Here is a 25,255-nt window from a genome sequence, read left to right as displayed (position 1 = left end):
TTTGGTTTTCAATAATTATGTAGGGTGTGTACCTGAAGGCACAGGGACTCTAAAAGAAAAGTGGACAGGAATGATGGCAATGATGGTGGCACAAACAGATGCAGGTTCCCATTGCTCTTTACTCAGAATTAATTCTCTAACTTTTACACTGCTTTGGTGAAATTCCTAAACTGCTTCTGAAATCACAGCTGCTCCTGTTTGGGTGATCAGCCTCAGGGAGCCCCGCTGTCGCTGTCGCAGGATCCTCCAGCTGAATGGTGCCCTGGGGGATGGCTGTAAGCAGCCTTCCCCCCTCAGCCACCATCCAGTGCACAGCCTGGCTCTGCCCAACGCACTTTTCATTGTTGGGGAACCCGCTCGCTCCTGGACCTTTGCTCATTGCTAGAGAGTTGTTCTTTTCTTTTCTTTTCTTTTTATTTTTTTAATGTTTATTTATTTTTTGAGAGAGAGAGGGAGAGAGAGAGAGAGAGAGAGAGAGAGAGAACAAGCGGGGGAGGGGCAGAGACAGAAGGAGACAAGAGCATCTGAAGCGGGCTGTGCTCTGACAGCCTAACTTGGAGCTGGAACTCACGAACCCTGATATCATGAACTGAGCCGAAGTCAGACGTTTAACTGAATGAGCTACCCAGGCACCCCAAAAGTTGTTCTTTTCTAACAAAAACTACCTCTCATGCAAACTCCATCCAGTGTTCTGATTTCTTCCTTCCCTCTGGCTTCTACAGATTAAACCCCTTTCCTTCTCTGGATGACAGGCACTTCAAAGATGTGCCAGGAATCTCTTGAGATCCTTCCCTCTTGGGCCCTTTGCCCTGCTCCCCACTAAGTCGTGCCACCCAGAGTGTCTCTTCTCCAGACGGGTGAGTCTGCAGACCTGCCACCACCGTGTGGCCTCTGGGGGCTTGGGGCGGGGCTTAGCCGCTGAGCAAACACATGGGTTTTTCTGCGATTCCATATATAGCCCAGCTGCTAACCACAGACGAAGGGAGTCCTCTGTGGAGTGTGGTTGCCAGAAAGGAACCCTAAAAGGTGGTAGTACTTTTTCTGGTAGAGCGCTGTGGTTTCGTGCGGGTGAATCTTGTGCCCGGAGGTCTTCTCTGTCTTCCCTGGATCTTCCAATTGCTCGGGCCAGAGTCTTCAGAATCACCCACAGCTCCTCTCTTTCTCTGCCACCCACATGGGTTTCCTCAGTAAATCATATGAGCTCTTCTTTCAAAATCTATGCAGAATCCAATCTCTCTTCTCACCTCCCCCATCCACTACAGGCCCGAGTGGTCTCCTACCTGGTCTTAACTGCTTATACTCTCTGTCCCTACAGTCTTTTTTCAGAGGGCGGCCGGAAGGATCTTCTTAACATGTATACATGATCAGGCCACTCCTCTGGGGAGGAGGCTCTCATGACCTGCGACCCTTTCCAAGTGGAAGCCAGTGTCTCCCCACCATGGCCTGTGAGGCCATCCCCAATTCATGTCCTTCCCCCACTTCCTGTGGTTCTGTCTCCCTACAGCCCCTTGGGCTTCCTCGCAGTTTCTCGAATGTGGGGCCCAGCCCTCAAAGCAGCTCCCCATCTACTTCAGGTCTTTGCCCAAAGGTCACCTTTGCAGCAAGGCCTGCCTTGACCACCCTACTTAAAACTGCCAACGGCAGGGGCGCCTGGGTGGCGCAGTCGGTTAAGCGTCCGACTTCAGCCAGGTCACGATCTCGCGGTCCGTGAGTTCGAGCCCTGCGTCAGGCTCTGGGCTGATGGCTCAGAGCCTGGAGCCTGTTTCCGATTCTGTGTCTCCCTCTCTCTCTGCCCCTCCCCCGTTCATGCTCTGTCTCTCTCTGTCCCAAAAATAAACCTTGAAAAAAAATTTTTTTTTAAATAAAAAAACTGCCAACGGCAGTTGTGCCAACGGCACAAGCCCAGCCCCACCTGGCCCAGCCCAGCCCTGCTGTCCATCCCCTTCCCCGCCTGCATTCTCTCTGTGGCATCAGCACACACAATGCACGCACAGTGAAGTATCTCATGCATTGTCTGCCTGTCCTGGTGAGGCCCATAAGCTCCACAACGTGAGTTCGGTTTCCTTGGTTCTCCTTCATCCCCAGCGTCTAACACACTGCCTGCACATAGAAGGTTCTCAGTGACTACCTGTCGAATGATTGACTGATTGCTCTAGGAGTCACACACGTCATGCTTTCCCTGTGTCCCTTCCAGGGAGAATACCAGGTCTTGCTGGAACTGTATAATGAGAAGCGCTCCACCGTGGCCTGTGCCAATGCTACGGTCATTTGCTCCTGAGAAGCTAAGACGCGGAGCACGCTCTGTCTCGTGGGAACTGCAGGCTGCCCACACTGAACCTGCTCTGGAAGAAACACCAGTAGACAACAGAGAGGCTCATCAGAGGTGCAGGTGCAGATTTTAGCCCCGGGGGCCAGACGTCCCCAGACTCCACAGGTGTACGTGCTTCTAAAGGAGCCTCCTGATGGTCACCAGCCCGTGGGTCCACCCTCCTCCAAACGGCCAGGCTCTCCTGCTTCTCAGCTCCTCGGGAGCACTTCTTCAGTTACCCAGAATAAAGAAATCTGGCCCACAGTCGCTCCTGATGGTCTGTTCAAAGGATCTTAGTGCCATACTTGAGTTACAATGTAATTTCCTCCAGACAGGGTGCCAGGTGCTGGTGCAGCGTAAGTAGTTCTGAGATGCAGGAAGCTGACGTCCTGAGGATATTGGGAAAATATGCCCCTTCTCCTCCTCCTTCTCCCAGGCAAGTCCCAGGCCCTTTGGCCGCGAGGGCCGAGGAGCCGATGAAACCCTACAGAGTGACATCAAAGTCCCACCTACCAAACCTCATTACATCTTCACCCCAAAAGCCTTGGCTACCCCTGGCCTCAGCACACCATGGCTCTCAGTAATGCATTCATTCATTCTCCATGTGTAACTACTGAACACTTAAGTACCAGGCCCTGTGCTCAGCACTTAGGATTCTCTGGGGAGCAAAACAGACACTGTCCCTGCCTCGTCAAGTGTGCGGTCCCTTGAAATATTAAAAAGTCATGTTGATCGGTGTGGACACATCCATTCACTCACAGAAACATCTCCTTCAATGCCCCCTGCAAAGGAGCCGGTTGCTGTCTGCTGTTAGAGCCGTTTTGGCAGCCCTGTCTTTTTCTGTCCCAGGATGTGCAGAATTGCACGGTGGGCTCCACATCCCTGACACCATCCTGTGCCCTCCTCCCCTACCCCAATCCTTCCAGTGTCCCTCAGCCCAGCATCTGGCCCTCTTGCTCCTACTGGGGAACTGGCATAGGGTGACTGGGTTGACTTTGTAGGTCTTTGATATCCACACAAATGCCACTATGTTAGAGATTAAGACAGGAAAACTACAGAGTTTAAAAATGTTCATTGCTATTAATTACCATCCGCACATAATTAAACTACCCAGAATAGCAGGCTGTAAATGCCTGGGGAATTAAAACTTTAAAACCAGCATCTGAGGTTTTTTTGGCTATGGAGAAACAAAATTATAGCAGTGTCCTCACCTACACCCATAAATGCTCGGGAGAAAAGACATACTGTGGTTATGCCCCGCTGGGGAGCAAACCTCTAAATCCACACACGGGGGTGATCCTGTTATGTACATAGATGGCATTCCCTCAAGAGAGACATGCCCGTTTCCTTTCCCATAACATGCAGTAAAAGTCGTGTGGAGATTCTGAGCACTCACACGTTCCAACAGCTCAGGACAGTGGTCACAGCCTTCCAGAGGCAGGGACAAGTAGAAACAATCTCACTTCTTATTTTTCTGCAATTTCCCTTCCTATTCTTTTGTCCTCTTAAAATTCATTGACAATGCGTGTATACGTGCACGCACGCACCTGCGCGTGAGCATGAGACAGAGAGAGAGAGAGAAAGAGAGAGAGGTTCAGATCTCTGGGTTTGGGTTAAACAGGGGTTTCCATGTACGGGGCTGGCCCTAGCCATGACTGAGTACTCATGAATACACAGAGGCTGCACTAAAGGATTGACTTGAGAGGAAACCAAAATGTTTCTGTGTCCTGTCACGGGCCTTAAATTTCACCATGAGTTTCATTCCTGCAAGCTGAGAAAGTTTTTCACTGGTTCCGCGTCTCCTATTAAAACACAAACTGGGGCCGCCTGGGTGGCTCAAATCACTTAAGCATCCAACTTCGGCTCAGGTCATGATCTCGCAGTTTGTGAATTTGAGCCCCACGTCAGGCTCTGTGCTGACAGAGTGGAACCTGCTTGGGATTCTCTGTCTTTCCTTCTCTCTCTGCCCCTCCCTGCCCTCTCTCTCTCAAAAATAAATAAGTAAATGAACATTTAAAAAAAATAGTAAAATAAAACACAAACCATCTTGGTCAGAGAAATGCCAGAATAATTATCACTATTAAACACTCTGGCAGAAAATTAATAACTAAGATGAAGTTTGGAACTGCCCCTGCAGGAAGCAAGAGTTATTCAGGGAGGGGGCTGGGCAATACCAAGGCAAGCTCTCTTGGGGTAACCCCCCACGTGTGGGGAGGGGGGTACACTGACAAAGAACTTAAGTTGTGTCTCATCTTCTCACAGAGTTTGCTGTTGTTTCAAAATCACTATAAAACATCCTAAATAAACTTCTCAATAAAATTCCCTGAAAAAAAAATCAGTTTGATTCAAGATGATGCTATGTTTCCAAAGAACTCTTGTGGAAACAAGACAGTTCCAGGCATTTTGGTGCCCACAGGCCTCTCTTTATATTTTAAATCTCTGTGTTTACATATACAGTTAACCCTTGAACAACACGAGGATTAGAGGCACCAACCCCTCATGCAAGTAAAAACCCACATATAACTTTTGATTCTCCAAAAACTCAACTACGAAGATCCTACCGTTGATCAGAAGCCTTACCAATCACACAATAAGTTAATACATATTTTGTATGTTATATGTATTAAATGTTGTATTCATACAACAGAGTAAGCTAGAGAAAAGAAAATGTTAAGAAAACATAAGGAAAAGAAAATACACTTACAATACTGCACTCTATTGAAAAAAAATCAGCAAAGACATGGGCACTGGCAGTTCAAACCCATGTTCCATTTTCAATTACACATATGCAGGGTGTAATTGTTCCAGGGTGTGTATCTATATATTTGGTGGGAAGGGCCCAAGGCCAGCACTCAAGCACAAAGCTGAAGATCCATTTGGGCAGTGTGACCAGGTCACTTAGAATGTTTGAGCATAAGGAACAGAGACTCAACTCAGTCTTAGACATACAGGGGCCTCCTTGGCCCCTTGATTGCTGAGCCCCCACGTGTTTCTGGCACCAGCTTTGGTTTGCCGCAGACACTAACACTTCTCATGGTGTTTCACCTCTATTTCTCCATGGTTCTTGCACCTCTGGCCCTCTGAATACTGCTTTCACTCTCAGTCTTTCCTATAACAGCAAATAGTTTCACACCCTGTCCAGTGTACAAAAGGAGAGAGACACCCTTGTCCCAAAGCCCTGCATTCCTTCTACCTGCAAAGGCTTGGGTCACATGACCTCTCCGGGCCCTTTGCTTTGGCCCTGCACTGATTGCCTTAACCTAGGTCATGTGACCCGGTACTGCGCGGATCAGCCTTAACCGGGCTGGAACCACACTTGTCCCTAAGTGTAAACTGGGGGAGTTGGAGAGGGGTAAAAGGAGAAAGGGGGGAAAGATGCCAGGAGGCCCTAGCATGTCTGGAATTAGATCAGCACTGCAGTCCTAACCCTCCCCTAGCTGCTAACCGAGTGAGTGACTTAATTCTCTAACCTTGGCTTGCTCACCTGCAAGTGTCAGCGGTGACACCTGCCTTATAGAAGTACTGAGACTTAAGAATGCATGGCAGACACTTAGAACAGAGCTTGGCAGGTGACTCAATAAAAGGAAGTTATTATGCCGAGGTGGTGCCTAGTCCCTTTGGGCTGCTGTGACAAGAGTCCCTTAACCCGAATGTGTTGTAAACAATAGACATTTATTTCTTACAGAATTTTGGAGATTGGGAAGCCCAAGATCAAGGTGCTGGCAGATTCAGTGTGTGATGAGATGCTGTTTCCCGGTTTATAGGAGCTGTGTTCTTGAACATGGAGGAAGTGCAAGGCAGCTCTCTGGGACTTTTTTCTTAAGGGCACTAAGCCTATTCATGAGGGCTAGACCCTCATCACCTAATCTCCTCCCAAAGACCCCACCTCCAGATACCATCTCCTTGGGAGTTAGGATTTCAACATGTGACTTAGGAAGGACACAAACCATTTGTCAATAAGAGGTAGGAAGGAGCTAAAGCCCCTTTCCCTAATTTACTTCTCCTGTCCCTCCTACGTGATTGAGGCAGTCTTCCAGCCCTGCCCTTGCCCATAAGCCCACATTCCTTTTTAAGTATTCAGATGATTCCTTGGCATCTAGATTTCTTTCTTCTAAGTGCAGCTAGTTTTATCAGACCTGGGATGGGGTATGTCCACTGAGCCTCGTCCTGGAACCATGAACTCCAAAGAGGATTGAAGAGAAATATCCAGGTCCAAATTTCCCCCAAACAAAAACATTCTTTTTTTTTTTTTTACATTTATTTACTTTTGAGAGACAGAGAGAGACAGAGCATAAGTGGGGGAGGGGCAGAGAGAGAGGGAGACACAGAATCCAGAATCTGAAGCAGGTTCCAGGCTCCAAGCTGTCAGCACAGAGCCTGACGTGGGGCTTGAACCCACAAATTGTGAGATGGTGACCTGAATCTAAATCGGAAGCTTAAAGGACTGAGCCACCCAGGCGCCCCTTCCCTAAACAGAAGCATTCTAACCAGGCCAAACAGGCCCAGGAAAGAAAATGTGCATAATTCTTAATTAAATTTGTTTCTTGTAAAAGGAAAAAAGCAAAGAAAAGATACACATGCAAAAAGGAGGAACTAAATGTAACATCTGCACATTTAACAATTACATCTGCCTTCAGCGAAAATAACCCAAAATAGCTAGCAAGAGAAGGGAAAGGGCCACATCCTGATTTTAACCTGAATTGTGAGGGAGGCAGTTCATCGGGTCTCAGCAGTTCAAGTTCAGATTGGAATCAGCTGCATTTTTTGTCAGTCAGCAAAACAAGTTCCTCTAATTTCCTGATCATTTTCTCTGGCAGGCAGGGGCTCCAGGAGAATTGGGAAAGAGCTAGTTTACATCCAGTTTGTAAATAACTTCAGTGGCTCCATTTGGAACTGAAGGCTTCAGCTACCTTCAGATGCACCAGACTGAACTTTCTCCCCCCCCCCACCCCCACCCCGCTCTCCTCTCACCCAGCTTTCCTTTAAAATGTGTGACAAAACCAAATTCTTTCCCCCAGTATCTTGGTCTCCTCACTCCTGTGGAAAAGAATTTATGCATGGATGTTATTTCAGCTGAAAACAATGATTTCTTCCCTTAGCTGATATTTTTATGGATTCCCTGAAACCCAAGCAAGGTCTAGAAAAAAAGAAAATATCCATGCCGCAGAAGCCTGTACCATTTTATTGTGGCTTTCCCTTCTTCTATTCAGAAATGGAAGAGAATTTGAGAAGGGGCCAGAAAATATTATAGAAATGATTAAAGGGATACAACCAGGCTTCAGCATAAAGAGAAATTAAAAGGATTTTAAATGAGTGGGCTTAGAAAGATAGCATCTGAGAAGTCAGAACAACAACAATAATAAAAATAATAATACCATGGCTTGAAAGCTAACCATTATTTGAGCATTTGCTATGTGCCAGACATTGATACATATACACATATTTTTCCTATCTCAATAACAGCCGGTGCGCAGGTGATAAGGTAATTCAAGTTGTAGAAGAGAAAGCTGGTGTTACAGAAGGGAGGTAACCACCCGCCCCCCTCCCCCCCTCCCGTTCCCCTTCCCATGAGCCCAGCAGGCTGGGATTTAAATCGGTCTGACTGCAAACCCAGGCTCTTGCTGGCTGATGCTGCCCCTGGTTGCTTGGTTGGAGATCATATAGTAGGGAGCACTTTATGGGTTTAGCTGTGGGCTTGCAGAATTTAAGTCAAGAAGCAACCAAGCTATAAACATAGGTGGGCTAATAAAGAGTTCTATTAACCCATTGATGAGAGCAGAAAAGAAAAAAAGAAAAGAAAAAAAAAAAAGACCATGAATGTTTAAGGAATATACTGAACTACTGAGTTTCATGATTTGAAAGAGCTATACTCTTCAACAACAACCAAAACACAAAACAAAACAAAAAACTCTTGGTCGTTCATGTCAAACCTGCCTGGCTGAATTGGATGAATAGTCCAGGAGAGCCTTGCTTTTTCACTTTCTCCCTTCCTCCCTCCATCCCTCCCTTCCTGCCTCCCTTCCCTTCCTTCCTTCTTGTTTTCTTTCTTCCCTTCTTTTCTTCAGTAAATTTTTTATCCAGCACCACCTACTTGCTGACCACTGTATTAAAGATAGTACATAGAATATAGAAATGAATAATATATAATTCCTGTCTTATATTTTAGGCAAAGGAAAGAAGCAAAGTATCAAAAATCTTTAGGATGGGTAGTCCATGGTAGGTAGCAAGAAAGAGGAACAGAACACTCTGGCTTCATGGGGAGGGTGTAAAGGGTTGGCTTCATGGTGGAAGGAGCCATGAGCTGGCCCTTGAAGGATGGTGACATTAGAGACCCTGGTGCCCATGATGGAAGCAGTCCCAGCTCTGGCTTCCTGGCTATCAATCTGGTGTTTCATTCCCAGTGACTGGCGCATACTGTATTTCTGCTATCATTAGGCAATGAATTTGATTTTAGATGAAATGAAGTACATAATAAAACACTCTCACCCAAGCACAGGCTTTTCTGTTAATGCTTAGTTACAATCCCCAGAACTGAAAGAATCAGCAAGCGTTTCTTGAAGCTGATTGTGAACCCACATCTCAGTCTGAGCCCATCTCCCCATCAAAGGGTGCCCTTGCCTCCCTCTCAAGGAACTCCTTTCTGTCCCTCCCTGGTGAGAAGGTATTCTCTTCACCAAGTGTCATGACACCAAGTGTACCCTCACCCCTGTCATGTTTAACTCATGTTGTCTTCATCCCTGAATGTTGAGAGGTGTGGGTCTGACCCAGTAAGTGAGGGTCCTGTGTAGGTTCCCTGAGGATGGGATGGATGAAGGAGAGAGAGGGGTTGCCAGCCTGAGAAGCACCTGGAAAACAGCATGGTAACCTGAACAAATGCAGTGAGAGGGGACCAGAGACTGGAGATGCAGGGGGGCAGGGAGCAGAGAGCAGCTGTTTTGAGGGTAATAAGCAGCAGGTGTGAGGAAATTCAGGGCAGACATGGTACCCATAGAAGCCAGGAGGCCTGGATGGGCAGACCCATAGCGCCTGGCCCTGTGCCCATCAACCTTCTTCCCACATTTGTTTTCCAGAGCCCACGTAGTCATACTCATGTACCACAATATTCACTGGAGCCAAGATCATGGTCTTTGTAAGTTCTCCCCTGGGTTCCATCCCTTTGGACTGCTATAACAAAAATACCATAGAATAAGGAGCATATAAACAACAGAAATGTATCGCTCATAGTTCTGGAGGCTGGGAATTCCAAGATCAAGGTGCCGGCATATTCAGTGTCTGCTGAGAACCTGCTTCCTGGATCGTTGGTAGCTGTCTTCTCAGTGTATCCTCACGTGGTGGCGGGAGCAGGTGAGGGCATTCTCTGGGGTCTCTTTTTTAAGGGCACTAATCCCACTCCTGAGACTTACACCTTCATGACCTAATTATCTCCCAAGTGCCCACCTCCAAATACCATCATCTTGGGGGGTAGATTTCAACATATGAATTTGGGGGGCGGGGCACAGACACTCAGACCACAGCACTTCTTTCCTTTCCTCATCTCATTTTTGGTAACAAAACGGAAGTACAGTAAAACGTTGGTTTGCGAGCATAAATCGTTCCGGAAACATGCTTATAATCCAAAGCACTTGTCTATCAAAGCGAATTTTCCCATAAGAAATAATGGAAACTTAGATGATTTGTTCCACAACCCAAAAATATACATATAAAAATAATTATAATACTGTAATATAATACAAAGTCACAAAGAAAATACAAAAAATAAAGAAAAACAAATTAAATTGCACTTACCTTTTGAAAAACTTCATGGCTGGTGTGAAGGAGTCAAGAAAGGAAGGGTTATTGTGTAGGACAACTTTCACCATCACTAACAGAATCACTGTTATCTATTGGCTTAATGGAATCTTTTTCTTTTTGAGCTACTTTAACAAGGAACCTATCCATTGACACTTGCTTTTGCCTCCTGAGGATTTCATGGAAATGCAACACTGCATTCTCGTTAAACATATTCATCGCTCGCACTGCTATAGCCTTTTTTGGGTGGTGCTTTTCTACAAAATTTTGCACTGTTTCCCATATTTGACATATCTTCCTCATCTCATTTAAAGTGAGGGATTCCTCTGCTTTTTTCCTCCTCCTCCTCTGCAGATGAGATACAGATGTAGACTTCTTATAAAATCTTGCAATTTCCACCACACACATACCTTGTTCATACTTCTCGATGACTTCCTTCTTAACTTCCACCATAATCATAATCTCATAGCCATGTTCAGTGCACTCAGAATCTTAGAATCAGAAACAAGCCACTAAAGCCATCCACTGAGAGCTGCATCACACCTGTTTTTGCCCTCGAGGAGTTGCTCCCAGAGGACTTTCAAGGCTGGGGAAGCAGCTCTAAAAAAAATAAAATAAAATAAAATAAAATAAAATAAAATAAAATAAAATAATAGTGGGGCCCCTGGGTGGCTCAGTTGTTTAAAGGTCCAGCTTCGGCTCAGGTCATGATCTCGCAGTTCGTATGCTTGGGCCCTTCATTGGGCTCTGTGCTGACAGCTCAGAGCCTGGAGCCTACTTCAGATTCTGGGTCTCTCTCTCTCTCTCTCTGCCCGTCACCCCCCGTCTCTCAAAAATAAATAAACATTTAAAAATTTTTAAAGTAATTAAAAATCAACACAACTTTGGAAAGAAATAAATTCTCACCTTAGCAAAGGACACCATGTCATCTCTGCTGGATATCTTCAGGGTGGAAACCATGGGGTTGGCATCATGTTGTAGCTGAGCTCATGAGCGCAAAGGTAGAGTCAAAAGGCATCCCATCTCCCCACCCAGCCCCTTGGATTTGTGGCAAAGCCTCAAGGAGAGAGAAGCTGAGCCAGAAGCTGACTTTATAATGTCAGGGATCCCGTGGCATTTTGTAGGGTCCAATAACCATGTGGCACCTGGGCAAGCGGGTAGAACACAGCATGGCTTGTTCCACAAACTTGGAAGAACCCAGCACAAAGTGGGGGAGGAGAGAATCAGGCCTGGCACAGGCTCCATGCTTCTCCAAAACACACAACAGTAGCTTTAAGAGCTTGGACAACAGCACCAGGGGAGGGTGGTGAAGAATGAAACAGGAAAGAGCTGCTCTTGAGCTGACACGAGGTGCCCAGAAGTAACCAGCCTCAGATAAGAAGAGAGTCTGGAAAGATTCTGTAACATGCATGTGGAATGATAAGTCAGTGATATTTAGTTAAGTTGTGATTGTTAGAGCATCTTCATATGAATCCACAGACTAACACAGAAATTCCAATTTTACTAGTGGGTAGGATTTCCCTTCCCCAGAGCCACATGGGAATAGGGAATCCCATTACCTTATCGTGTGATCCCACCCCAGCTCCTTCTGCTTCCCCACTTACATCTGGAACTGCATGTGGACCTACTTATAACCTTTGCACCATCCCCATACTATTTTTTTTTCCCTCTGCTGGAAGAAAGACAGGTGTATTGTTTCTATTGTGAGTAGAGTTCCTTCTTCAGCATCCTCCTGACAATGGCATCAGAACCTATAGTCTGTTTATATTCTGGCCTGGAGCACACCCCTCAACCCCCACAGCACTCATTTACTTTACTTCTAAAGAAAATACGCGGTAGGGTCTGCAGGAGAATAAACTCCGAAGTCAGGGAAATTTGCAAAGTACTAGACAGATATGTGCATGACAAGAATGGAATTTGTGGAGAACATTGTCCTAATTGCACAGATAATACTTATAATGAGCATTTATTAGCCAACGGCTTAGGGCTTTATTATGTCCCTTCCCCTCTAGACCCCACAAAAACCAGATAGGGTCTCAAAGTCAGGAGCATGAGCCAGAATCCATATAATAAAGGTTCAGACTTCAGCTAATTTAGCTAATGAGAAGGGAATACAGTTAGTTGTCGTGGATCCAGTCTCTAACTGTGTCACAAGGACTCCTTGGGCAGACTTCCACCATGTAAAATAGGCTTTGTTTCAAAGGAGCAGCTGCCTTGTCATGTAGCAAGATCAAATTCCATGCTTGGGACTACCACTGGGATAGATAACATCAATTATATGTGATTATAAAACATTATATGTGATTATAAAAAGGTACCCCTGGTGAAGCCAGAATCAGTGTCATATGACTTGGCAAGAAGATGACACTTTTGTGCCAAGAAGAAGAGTACTTGTCTTATAGACATGGGCCTATGCCCAGATACATGGCTTTGTAAGTAGGCACACACTGGATTTCAGTCCTCTGTCTCTGTTTGTGCAGTCCACAACCTATACAACCTAACCCAGTTGTCCAAATCTAGCTTTGGAATTGTCTCCCACCACATAGCACATGTTCAAGAAAAAGAGCCAGATAAAGGGAATATTCTGACTCAAAGAGACATCATTTTGTGCCTATTGATTAAAGGTCCCTGATATCATCAATTACTCCACCCTACCCCAGTCCCCACTCACCACTACCAATAACCAACCTTAATAATGAGCCACCCTAGCTAAAAAGTTATTCTGGAGGTAAAACTGCTAAATGAAACAAATATGTAGGCTGCCCTCTAATCTTGCTTGTTCCTGTCATTTTTCATTCCAACTCAGAACTGAGCTTGTTCTATTATAACAACAAAAATGTTGTTAACATCCTTGTTCCATAACAGCCTTGTCCTTATCGAAAATACTGCTACTTCACCATTTTTAGAGTATCACTCCCTCCAAGAAGCTTTCCATCTCTGATACCCAGGCTGGGATACAGGGTCTCCCTTGCCTTGACCATGGGGTTGCACTAACCACATTCTCCTGTAATTACGTGTTTACTTTCTGTCTGCCATACTGAGGCATAAGCAACCTGAGAGTAGAAATAAGGACTTATTCACCTTTGAACAAATCTCTCGCACTTGGCTTAAAATGTCTGATCAATGAATGGTCTAAGGAAGAAAAATAATCTGGATTGCACACTGTATTAGTTTGCCAGGCTTGCTGTAACAAAAGTACCACAAATTGAGTGACTTAGAGCAACAGAAATTTATTGTCTCACAGTTCTGGAGGCCAGAAGTCAAATCAAGGTATCAGCAGGGCCATACTCCCTCTGAAGGTGCTAAGGAAGAACCATTCTGTGCTTCTCCTAGCTTCTGGTAGTCTGGTAGCCCCAGGCATTCTTTGGCTTATTAACACCTCCTCAATCCTATCTTCACATGGCCCTCTCCCTGTGTATCTTTCCATCACCTTCCCTCCATACATGTCTGTCTCTATGTCCAAATTCCCCTTCTTATAAGGACACAAATCATACTGGATTTGGGCCCCCTCTAATGATCTCATTTTAATTTGGTTGTCCATGTAAACACCTTATTTCCAAATAAGGTTATCCTAAGCTTCTGTGGTTAGGATTTCAACATATAATTTGGGAGGATACAATTCAATCTGTAACATGGGCCTATTATTTGGCCAACGTTAACACGTGGGTAATTTTAGTTAACACTCATAGCAATCCCATGTAGTAGATAGTATAATTCCCACTATTCATAATATTGCAAACTGAGACTCCATGGGAGAGCACAGGGTAGTGCAGCCAGGTTTTGTGCCCATGTGTATGTGGCCTTAACACTGGACAGAATGTCATGGTGAAGACGAGCATGGACTTGGGGTACAGATGGTCTTTAGCGGAAATTCTGCCCCTGGACCTCTGGGCCATGTGGCCTCCATGTCCTCACTTGTTAAATAGAGGCACTGATAGAACCAAAGTGTTCACATCATTTGGAGATGCGGGGCAAGTAAAACAATCACCATATATTGTCTAGCACAGAAATTGACAAAAAAATTAGCTAATATTGTATCATGATGTCACTCTAACTGCATCTTCCGGAAAAGCAGCCTCAGAGACAGCACCAGATTTCAGTTAGAAATGAAGCATGAGTCTCCGGTTCATCTGTGAAGGGTGAGACTTTTCTAGCAAAGTCCACCCATCCTGTATTCACGGAGAAGCCATCTGTTTCCTTTCCAGCACCTCCTCCTCCAGCTCAGATATGGTATTCTGAGCAAAACAGGAATGTCCAGGAACAGCAGCCCAGCCCAGACATCCTCCCCTCTGACACAGCTTGCTGTGCCACTAGCCTTCTAATCTGCTCCTTGCTTATCTTTGTCCCTATTGTCACCGTTTCACAATGACTTGTAACAATGGGGTACTTTAATGCAACCACTGGGATCCTCCAGAGAATCTTTCAGTCAAAGGATACAGGAGGCAGGAGAAGACCTGAGTCCTGAGTCCTGAGTCCTTAAAAATCTCCAACAAAGCGGGGCGCCTGGGTGGCTCAGTCGGTTAAGCGTCCGACTTCAGCTCAGGTCACGATCTCGCGGTTTGTGAGTTCGAGCCCCGCGTCGGGCTCTGGGCTGATGGCTCGGAGCCTGGAGCCTGCTTCCGATTCTGTGTCTCCCTCTCTCTCTCTGCCCCTCCCCCGTTCATGCTCTGTCTCTCTCTGTCCCAAAAATAAATAAATGTTAAAAAAAAATTAAAAAAAAAAAAATCTCCAACAAAGCAAAACCTATACTTTTCTAGAAGGTTTTTTCATTAACCAGCAGCTTAACAGTCCTAAAGTCTTCATCTCACCCAAATTCCTTTCCTTCTTTTCTTTGTGCTTAATGTGGTCTAAACTTGAGAGCGTGGTGCCATTGAAAACAGATCAGGGGTGAGCATGAGCTACATCACTTCCGGGTTATGTGACCTTGGGCAAGCTACTTAATTTTTCGATGCCTCGGTTTCTGTAAAATGGGATAACAGTTTCTGCTTCACAGATCCTTGTGTGGAATATGTAATATGTAGGGCTTAGTGGGCACTCAATACATATTTTCTCTTCTCTTTCCTTCCTCCTTTGAGCCATCTATAATTGCTCGTATGCAAACGCATGATATTTATATAGAACATCAGAACAATTCTAAATACTGACTGGAAGATAATATAGACTCTAAATCTACTGATGCAACTTGTATCTTAAAATACAAAGGTTAGTTTGGTGAAAAAATTTGAAGATAGCAGTGATGGTTAAACAACCAAGTGAATGTACTTAATGCCACTGCAAACTTAAAAAATGGCTAAAAGTGCACATTATGTATAATTTACCAAATTTTTTTTTTAATTTGGAAAAAATTAAAATGAGTTCATTCTGAGTCTATTCCTTACTGGGCCAGAAAAAGAAAATGGAACCATAAGTGTTTAATACTTGACATGGCCTCCCCATTAATCTAACATTTTTCACAAAGTGTTGACTATTGTATAAATCTTTTCAGATTTCTTTGATCCTGAAGTTTTGGCAGACATTAACGCTATAATAAAAACGTGTTCAAAGGCATTGTTTAGATTTTTCTTAAAATGCTTTGTTCTTTGTAAGGGTAGTAATCCCTTCAACTGAAGCTGGGAACAGATTCAAACTCTTTTAATGGAACAGGAAAATATCTCTTATCAGGGAAGTGCAGAGAGGGAAGATCTTGGCCCTATTGAGTTCCATATTCCCAAGAAGCTTCTCCCCCACCCCCATGCTCCCCCCCCCCTTTTTCCAAAGGAAAGAAAAGAAAGGAAGGTCTCTGATGCAAAGCAATTCTGTTTAAATATCCCAGAAAGAGTGAAAAAGGGAGAAAACTTCATTGAGAATCAGTTGCCTTGAGCACTTTGACCCTGGATTTACCTGCAATGTTTTTTTCAGTCCTTATTATGGGCTTGCTTTGAAGAGCACTGTGCTAGATACTTTCTCACAAGTGAGGTAGTTTAAAAGTCACCACTATCCTGTAAACCAATATCTCCATTTAAAAGATTTTTTAATGAGGTTCAAAGAGATTAAAATCAATTATCCAATTATCATGACTGAAACTAGTACGGTCAGTAATTAAAGTAGAACTATTCTTAGCAGAACTACATTTTTGATAAAAGTATGGAAACCAAGCATATGGAGTTGTGCAGAGTATCAGCCCCCAACCAGGACTGTTGTCCAAACTCTTGAAGCTATGCGAGGGTAGAGCCTCCTGCTTTGGGGCAGCACGGAGCCCTGCCTGGTCGTGGCTTGCCCTTCCTCATCATTTTGCTGACATACTTGCAACCTAGTCACCCATGTCTCTTCACAGAGTGTTCATCGTGTCTCTCCCACCAGGCCCTGGGATAGAGGCCAGGTCACCGTGTGAACGAGGTGGACACAGCATTTGCTCTTAGGGCACTTCTGATTTGATGGGCAATAGCAACAGGGGAAGTACAAACTGTGAACACAGGACCCTACGGTCCCCACCTGTGTGAATCTCCTGCCATTGCTGTGTTAAATCACCACTAACTTGGCGGTTTGCACAAGTGTATTATATTTCAGCCTGGAGGTCTGAGGCCTGAAATAGGCCTCTAGGTCTAATACCAAGGTGAAGACAGGACTGTGTTCCTTCTTCAGGTCCTGGGGAAAAATCTTTTCCCTTGCTTTTCAGCCACCCACATTTCCTGACACACGATCTCTTTCCCTGTCTTCAAAATGTTGCCTCTGTGTCTTTCTTCCAGAGTCACACCTTCCTGGAGTGTCTTCCCCTGACCACCTTAGAGACCCTTGTGATTACATTGGACCCACCTGGATAATCCAGGAGGCTTTCTACATCTCAAGGTCCCTAATCACACCTGCAAAGTTTTTATTTTTTCCATATAACATAACAGGTTCTAGGGATTGAGACAGAGACGTCTTGGAGAGCCTGGGTGGCTCAGTCGGTTGAGCATCCGATTCTTGATTTTGGCTCAGGTCATGATCTCACAGTTCATGAGCTCGAGCCCTGCATCTGGCTCTGTGCTTACAGTGCAAAGCCTGCTTGGGATTCTCTCACTCTCTCTCTCCCTCTCTGCCCCTCCCCTGCTCTCTCACTGTGTCTCTCAAAAATAAATAAATAAACTTTAAAAAGAAAAAGACAGAGACACCTATGGGGGCTCATATTCTGTCTTCCTCAACAAACCAGACTGAGGGACATACCTAGGCTCCGAAAGGAGAGGATGATTTCAGAAAGACCCTTTCCATTTTTTTTAACAAATGAAATAAACCCCTTGTTAAATTAAAATATTCAAACCCAGTGCTACCAAGTAACAGCAAAACCCTGATAATCTTGAATCATTCATAGTTATGGAGAGATAATGGGTTTGTCTGAACTGCCAGAACCAATGTAAGACTATTTGTGCATGGTAGAGCAGTTTCTCAAAAAATTAAAAACAGAACTACCACATGATCAAGCAATTTCCTTCCTAAATAACTGGAAAAAATTGAAAGAAGGGACTAGAACAGATACTTGTATGGTCATGTTCATAGCAGCAGCATTCACAATAGCCAAAAGGTGGAAAAAACTTAAGTGTCCATTGATGGATGAATGGATTTAAAATGTGGTCTGTACATACAATGGAATATTATTCAGCCTTAAAAAGAAGGAAATTCTGACACGAGTTACAACACTGATGAACCTTGAAGGTGTGCTAATTGAAATAAGCCAGTCATAAAAGGGATGAATACTGTATGATTCCACTTCTATCCAGTACTTAGAGTCATCAAATTCATAGAGAGAGAAAGTGGAGTGGGGGTTGCCATGGGCTGGCAGTGGGTGAAATGGGGAGTTAGTGTCTAATGGGGACAGTTTCAGTTTGGGAAGATGAAAAAGTTTTGGGGACAGATTGTGGTGATTGTTGCACAACAGTATAAAGGTACTTAAGGCCATTGAACAAGTGGTTAAGATGATAAATTTTATGTTATGTATATTTTACCACAATATAAAACAAAGGTCTTTGTGGATTTTTAATAGTTTTGATCATTAAAAAATGAAATAGAAATACCAAACAGAGGGGAACCTGGGTGGCTCAGTCAGTTAAGCATCCAACTTTTTATCTCAGCCCAGGTCTTGATCTCAGGGTGGTGAGTTCTAGCCCTCCATTCAACTCCACACTGGGTGTGAAGCCTACTTAAGAAAAGAGAGAGAGAAAGAAAGAAATATGAGACAGAGAAGCTTTGATGAAGTGTACATACAGCCTTTTGCTCAATTCTTTGTATTTATCAGAACTTCTACTCCCAAAGTTTACATTGATCTAAAGGGTCAGACCAGGTAGAGATGGCAAAGGGGCCAGGCTGTCCCCAGAATGCTGTCCTCTGCCTTGGAGTCCAACCTAGGATGTCCTTCTTTTTTATTTTGCCACACCTCCACCCCACATCCGCCATTTCAGTCAGTTTGTCAGGAACTCTTTGACAGCCAGCTATTCCACAAGTACCTGAGAAGTAATAGCTTTTCCACACCACCCACCTGCCTGCCTCAGAGTCCAGGGGAACACGAGGGGATTTGCCTACCATTTATCCTTGCAAAGGGACCCACAGAGCTCCAAATCTTGAGGTGTAGACCATAAATCTCAGCTATTTATGTGCACTTCTCTGTATTATGTTTGTTTCTCTGGGAGATTACGTTTCTCTTAAATGTTTCCAATTTTCATTCAGTACCTTTATTCTTCCTTTCTTGTTGAAAACATAACACAAGTCTGTCTCAAGAAGCTCACCAGCTTTGCACATAAGCCAACACGGAGATTCGAACCCATGTAAGAGAGAAAGTGTGTGCCTGACAAAGCCTGGGTTGGCCCCAATAATTCCCAGGGCTCTCAGAGCCCTCCAAGACACAGGCATGTGGGATCCCTGTGGGGTGAGAGAGAAGAGTTGGCATATTGAGAAAGCTACACGAAACATGGCTGCTGATGTGACCCATAAGCCACGCTCTTCCACACAGGCCATGGAGGCCCACAGCTGTGGAGAAAAAAACACATTCTGAGGTAGAAACTAGTAGACCCTTAGGGATATTTTGTAAGTCTGTCAATAAAAAAGTAATACATGTAAAGTGCTCAACACTAATACCTGACATATATACAACAAATGCCCAATATGGGGACCTATCACTACTAGCTATTACTACATGACTTGGGACACATTTTGATCCAATCAAAACTGTGTTGGGCTTATCATGTCACTCAGAGATAATATGCCCTAAGCATTTATGGCCTCAGGAGAGACCCAGTGGTCTTTCTTCATGGAATTTAGAAAAAAAAAGAAAAAAGAAGCAGAGAATCAGCAACTGTGTATCTGAAATATGGGCCCATGGGAGATTCCCATGTGTTTGGCAAGTGGAATGAAGTTCTTGTTCTAACTGCATGATTGTTAAGCTGCCTTCCAACTGTGACATGGTTCCTCACATGGACTCTTCTGCAAATGTAGCAGTGGGGTAGAATCCTAGAGTTCTCACTAAAATGGGAGTGGGGCCAGAGTTTGAGTTCCAATCCTGCCATGGACAATGAGTTGCCTAACTTTGAGTATGTGTTTTTGCCTCCTCAGGTCTCAGTCAATGGGCTAAATTATCTCAGCTATCTTTTTGGCCCTAACATCCTACATCTTTGAGCATTCTAGGCCACTGGCAATTATATTTTTCATAGCAACTAAATAAACTCAGTATTCTTTATCAAGTCACCTCTTCTGAGTTCAAAATGAACCACTTCCTCTGATCCTGGTTATTCCAGGGATAAATGATAAAAATTTAGTTTCTGGAATTACCAGTCTGACAGCAAAGCCTTAATCAAGGATAGGCACCCAAGATGTAGTCTTTCTGTCTTCCACTGCAATAGCCCCAGCTTCTTTTCCATCTGCAAAATAAAGGTGAGGTCAAACCTTGATTTGCAAAGTATGATTGAGCTTTAAAAAAAAAAAAAAACAACTCTAGGGAATGCAAGCTGGTGCAGCCACTCTGGAAAACAGTATGGAGGTTCCTCAAAAAATTAAAAATAGAACTACCCTACGATTAGTTAGGAATTGTACTAGCAATTGCACTACTAGGTATTTATCCAAGGGATACAGGTGTGCTGTTTCAAAGGGGCACATTCACCCCAATTTTTATAGCAGCACTATCAACAATAGCCAAAGTATGGAAAGAGCCCAAATATCCATTGATGGATGAATGGATAAAGAAGATGTGGTATATATATTCAAAGGAGTATTACTCAGCAATCAAAAAGAATGAAATCTTGCCATTTGCAACTACATGGCTGGAACTCGACAGTATTATGCTAAGCAAAACTAGTCAGTCAGAGAAAGACAAATATCATGTGACTTCACTCATATGAGGACTTTGGGAGACAAAACAGATGAACATAAGGGAAGGGAAACAAAAATAATATAAAAACAGAGAGGGGGACAAAACATAAGAGACTCTTAAATATGGAGAACCAACTGAGGGTTACTGGGAGGGGGGATGGGCTAAATGTGTAAGAGGCATTAAGGAATCTACTCCTGAAATCATTGTTGCACTATATGCTAACTAATTTGGATGTAAAATAAATAAATAAATAAATAAATAAATAAATAAATAAATAAATAAGTAAAATGTAACCAAAGAAAAGACTACCTAGAAAATTACTTTGGAAATACAGTGTATTCTGAAATAAAGTCTCAAGATATTAAAAAATAATAATAATAAATGAATAATAAAATAAAATAAAATAACCTATATTTAAAAATAAAAATTAAAAAAATTAAAAACTCATGAATTATGAATTGTACATTTAAATAAACACAAGTTATGCTTTTCATTTACTTTACAAGTGTTGCTGGGTGACAATTTTACACTACCAGCCAGATAGGAAGAAAGAATGTGGCCTGTTTTGTTTGGACCTGTACCTGATTCTCTTTTCCTCTTGATCTCCCACCTATCAGGTAGCAGAGGAAAGATAATTAATTATAGACTGATTTCTGACCTTAGTTAGATGCAGTAACTTAAACAATCCCTTTGATACTCATTCTTGGGAAAATTATATCTCAGTGCCCTCACTTCCATGTCCATCCCTTCCAAGATGTACTGGGTATATGGGGGTAGAGGCCTCCTATGACCTCATGGTGGTGGAATAAAGGGGTCTGGGGATCCAGGAACTATCCTCAGCCCCATTTTGTCCTGGTCAATCTGGCACTAAGGTGGCCTGATTTTGTCTGTTGGATCTGCCAGTCTGCTGATGACATTTGTGCCTCATGACCCTGAGGCCCGTTCCTTTCCAGTGGATCCTCCCACTGACTTAGCCTTCTTTCAGCTCTTACTGGTTGACAGCTGAGTCTGAGTTCCCTGACCAGGCTCTGTTGTGGGGTTCCCCACCTTACCACAGCAGACCGTAGCTTTCAGCCCAACATTTACACTATGTGAGAAACTAGGTAAGGTTGAGAATGTTAACCAAATTTGCTCTCTGTCCAACTATGTCATACCACCATGCTGGATCACACCATGCTAGTGTGGTCCCTGCATAGCATTGTCCTTCAGGGTGCCAAATGGTAAAGAGGGGAAGCATATCCCACCCTCTGTTCCCCATGTTCCCTTTGATCCATCTGTCACCAGTACTGTGCTGATAATTTAGCAATAGACTCTCCAAGAATTTGAAATGTTTGCCAATTATCATGGTGCAAATATCCCCACCATGTCAAATTTTAAGAGTTTGTACAAGCCAGCTCCAACACACTTCTGATGCTCAGACACTCTCAATCCTCCTCAGCATAAAAACAGAAAATTGCAACACACTTCCAACCAACCTCCCCTACCTCTTTTTCACTATTTTTTTCTCTCATCATCTCCTAGGATGGAAAGGGATAGATTTTCCCTCTTTCTCCTACCCAGAGCAGCAAGCTGCACAACTAAAGCATCTTCTCTATGCTATGGAATGAATAGAACCCCTCCACCCAAGATACTAAATAAGAGATAAAAATATTAGAAAATGGTTTCCTTTACCAAAACATATTGTCAGGCTAGAACAATCAATTTTGAATGTCAGAAGCTGAACATCCAGTTATTCATATTAGATTGTTTCTATCAATCATCAAGTTCACTGATTCTTTTCTCTATCATTTCCATGAAGCCCACTCAGGTTTTAAAATGTTTGTTACTGTATTTTTCATTTCTAAAGTTCCTGTTTGGTTCTTTTCACCATTTAGTATCTTTTGTTTGTTCACTGAGACTTTCTATCCTCCCACTGTTTTCAAGAGGGTTTGCCATTACTTCTTGAAGCATTGTTATAATTACTGCTTTAAAGTCTGCCAGATAATTCCAACATCTGTGACATCATGACTTTGGCATCTGTTGGTTATTCTTCTATGCAAATTAAAATTTTCCTGGTTCTTAGAATGCTAAGTAATTTTGGATTATTTCCAGGATATTTTGGATATTATGTTGTAATACTCCAGGTCTTATTTCAAACCTATGGGGAATGCTGATGGTTTTGTTTAGGCAGGGAAACTGCTTTGTTTAACAGACTCTGTTGGGTTCAGCTGCAAGTTGTGAACAGCCTTCTGTCCGTGTGGTTTAAATATCAATACCATTTTCAAAGCTTTTGCAGAGTTATTCGGATGTGTCTCCCATGTGTGTCACCCAGTGGGCAGTCTGGGTGCTGGGCTGTGGTCTATCTAATGGGTCAGCTCAAAGTCTGTGTCTCAAAGTCTCAAAGTCAGTTCTGTTTAGGGTCAGATCCACGCATTTGCAGCCCAGTGGTGAGCCCAGCGGTTCATAAACAATTTTACAAGATTGCTTTTCTGAGTTCCTTTTTCTCTGTGATTTCCCCAATACTTTCTGGTCTTTTCAGTCTCCAGCCAGAATGTTGGAGCTTATTTACTCACTATGACACACACTTGGTGCAACTGAGTCCATGCTTGGGACAAAGCAATGAAAAAAAGTTTAAAAAACATTAACAAGTGTTCAGTGCACCTTCTTGGACCACAGCTCTTCTGACTGGAGTTCTTCCTCCCTCAGAGTTTTGGGGCCCCCATTGCTGCCACTATTCCTGCTGCCACCAAAGAATTGCTTAGGGGCTGAGATGCAAGAGAATGGAGAAATGGGGGAAAATATGGGGAATTTCCCACTTTCTATTAGCATTAGGAGATCCCTTATCCACTCCTCAAGTCAGACCCAGAGAGCTTCTCCTAGATCTTTCTCTGTGCTGGTGCCACTTTCCAGGTTGCAGGTTGTGCTGAGTCCAGGAAACATTGGAAGGGAAAAAAACAAACTCACAACTGGCTTAGTGGCAATTCAAATGCTAGTCTTTTTCCCTGATTCACTTGCTACTATTTACCTCCAGAGTCCTTAAATAGCTGTTCAAGTTTTATACTGATTTAAGTGGGAGAGACTGGATGAGCTGTGTTTAATTCATCTTATCTAGAACTGGAACCATCACAATGTAGTCAGAGAAATCTTTCTAAAGCACAAATATGCCCAGGTCACTCCTGTGCTGAATGTTCTGTAAAGTTACCTCAAAGCCCTCCATCTGTGATACCATCCACTCTATAATCTGGGTTTTCCTCCTGTCTCCAGCTTCCAGTGACTCCCACCTTTCAATCTACACTGAAGCAACACTGAACACTTGAAGCTCCTGGAGCACACAGTACTCTCCTGACCACCTAAGCTTTTGCCCATGCTGCTCCCTTACCTAGAATGTGCTTACCCTTTCTTTCTTGGCTACTTCCTCAGAGATCTTAGTTGAGATATTGCTTTCTCTAGAAAAATGTTCCTTACCTACAAAATGGATTAGTTTTCCCTATAATGAGCTCTCATTGTAGTTTATCATAGCACTTCATCACTCTGTGCTAGAGTGTGAGCACCTTGAAGGCAGGCACAGTGCTTTCATGAGTTTCTAATAAAGGATCTGGAGAATAGTATGTTCTAATCAATACCTGTGGGATTGAATTGTATCCATATCAACAGTGCCCCTGAGAAATTGATTTTCCACCCTTGAGCTGCTGCCTCCCTTGCCATTTGGTTCTGTGTCAACAATATGCCCTACCCTGGATCTTAGACTCCACCCCAGATCCTGGTCTACACCTCTCCAAACTTCCATTGTCAGAACCCCCAGATTTTTTATCCCATCTTTAGACTCAGGTGACTGAGTGCTGCTCCCTCAGATGTCCACCCCTTGACCTCAGTCACTATCTGTAGAATTGAATAATATAAGTAAGTATTCACCATGCCCTAGGAAGAAGATTTCCTCCCCCAGACCTTTGTCCAAGCCCCTGGTAACCACCAGATAGTAATCACATGGAACATGATTTGGGGGTTCACTTTACCATCTCACCCCATCTGCCTGCCTAGACCTGCAGAGTACAAAAGAAATCCGATGTGCAAGCCATAGGTATAATTTAAAATTTTCTAGTCGGTTCCTGGAGGAAGATGGCGGCGTAGGAGGACGCTGGGCTCAGCGCGCGTCCTGCTGATCACTTAGATTCCACCTACACCTGCCTAAATAACCCAGAAAACCACCAGAGGATTAGCAGAACGGAGTCGCCGGAGCCAAGCGCAGACGAGAGGCCCACGGAAGAGGGTAGGAAGGGCGGCGAGGCGGTGCGCGCTCCACGGACTGGCGGGAGGGAGCCGGGGCGGAGGGGCGGCTCGCCGGCCAAGCAGAGCCCCCGAGTCTGGCTTGCAAAAAGCGGAGGGGCCTGACGGACTGTGTTCCCACAGCAAGCGCGACTTAGCGTCTGGGAGGTCATAAGTTAACAGCTCTGCTCAGAAAGCGGGAAGGCTGGAGGACAAAGGGAAGGAGAGCTGCTGAGCCCCCGGACGACAGAGCTCAGTTTGGTGGGGAACAAAGGCGCTCGCCAGCGCCATCTTCCCCGCCCATCCCCCAGCCAAAATCCCAAAGAGAACCAGTTCCTGCCAGGGAACTTGCTCCCTCCGCGCGCAAACACCCAACTCTGCGCTTCTGCGGAGCCAAACCTCCGGCAGCGGATCTGACTCCCTCCTGCTGCCACAGGGCCCCTCCTGAAGAGGATCACCTAAGGAGAAGCAAGCTAAGCCTGCCCCTCCTGCCCCTGTGCACCTTGCCTACCCACCCCAGCTAAGACGCCAGATCCCCAGCATCACAAGCCTGGCAGTCTGCAAGTAGCCCAGACGGGCCACCCCACCCCACAGTGAATCCCGCC

General features: G+C 44.3%; 1 protein-coding gene across 3 annotated transcripts in view; it reads left to right on the top strand.

The window, feature by feature from the left end:
* LY86 (lymphocyte antigen 86) overlaps window positions 1-2,572 on the top strand; it is a 61,839-nt gene extending 59,267 nt beyond the window's left edge. Inside the window, exons 5-6 of one of the 3 annotated variants that reach the window (XR_003222912.2) lie at window positions 723-857; window positions 2,195-2,572. Coding sequence is in view for 1 of the 3 variants with exons in the window: in XM_025917054.2 (XP_025772839.2) it covers window positions 2,195-2,278 (84 nt within the window). In the remaining 2 variants the exon portion in view is untranslated. The remainder of the gene's footprint in view (window positions 1-722; window positions 858-2,194) is intronic. The other 2 variants (XR_003222913.2, XM_025917054.2) reach the window with 2 other exon arrangements.
* The last annotated feature ends 22,683 nt before the right edge of the window (window positions 2,573-25,255 follow it).

The sequence above is a fragment of the Puma concolor genome, chromosome B2, assembly GCF_028749965.1.
Source record: "Puma concolor isolate L17-30 chromosome B2, mPumCon1.1.hap2, whole genome shotgun sequence".
Taxonomy (NCBI): domain Eukaryota; kingdom Metazoa; phylum Chordata; class Mammalia; order Carnivora; family Felidae; genus Puma; species Puma concolor.
Note: the sequence above shows the minus strand (reverse complement) of the source record. Positions and strands in the feature narration are given on the sequence as shown.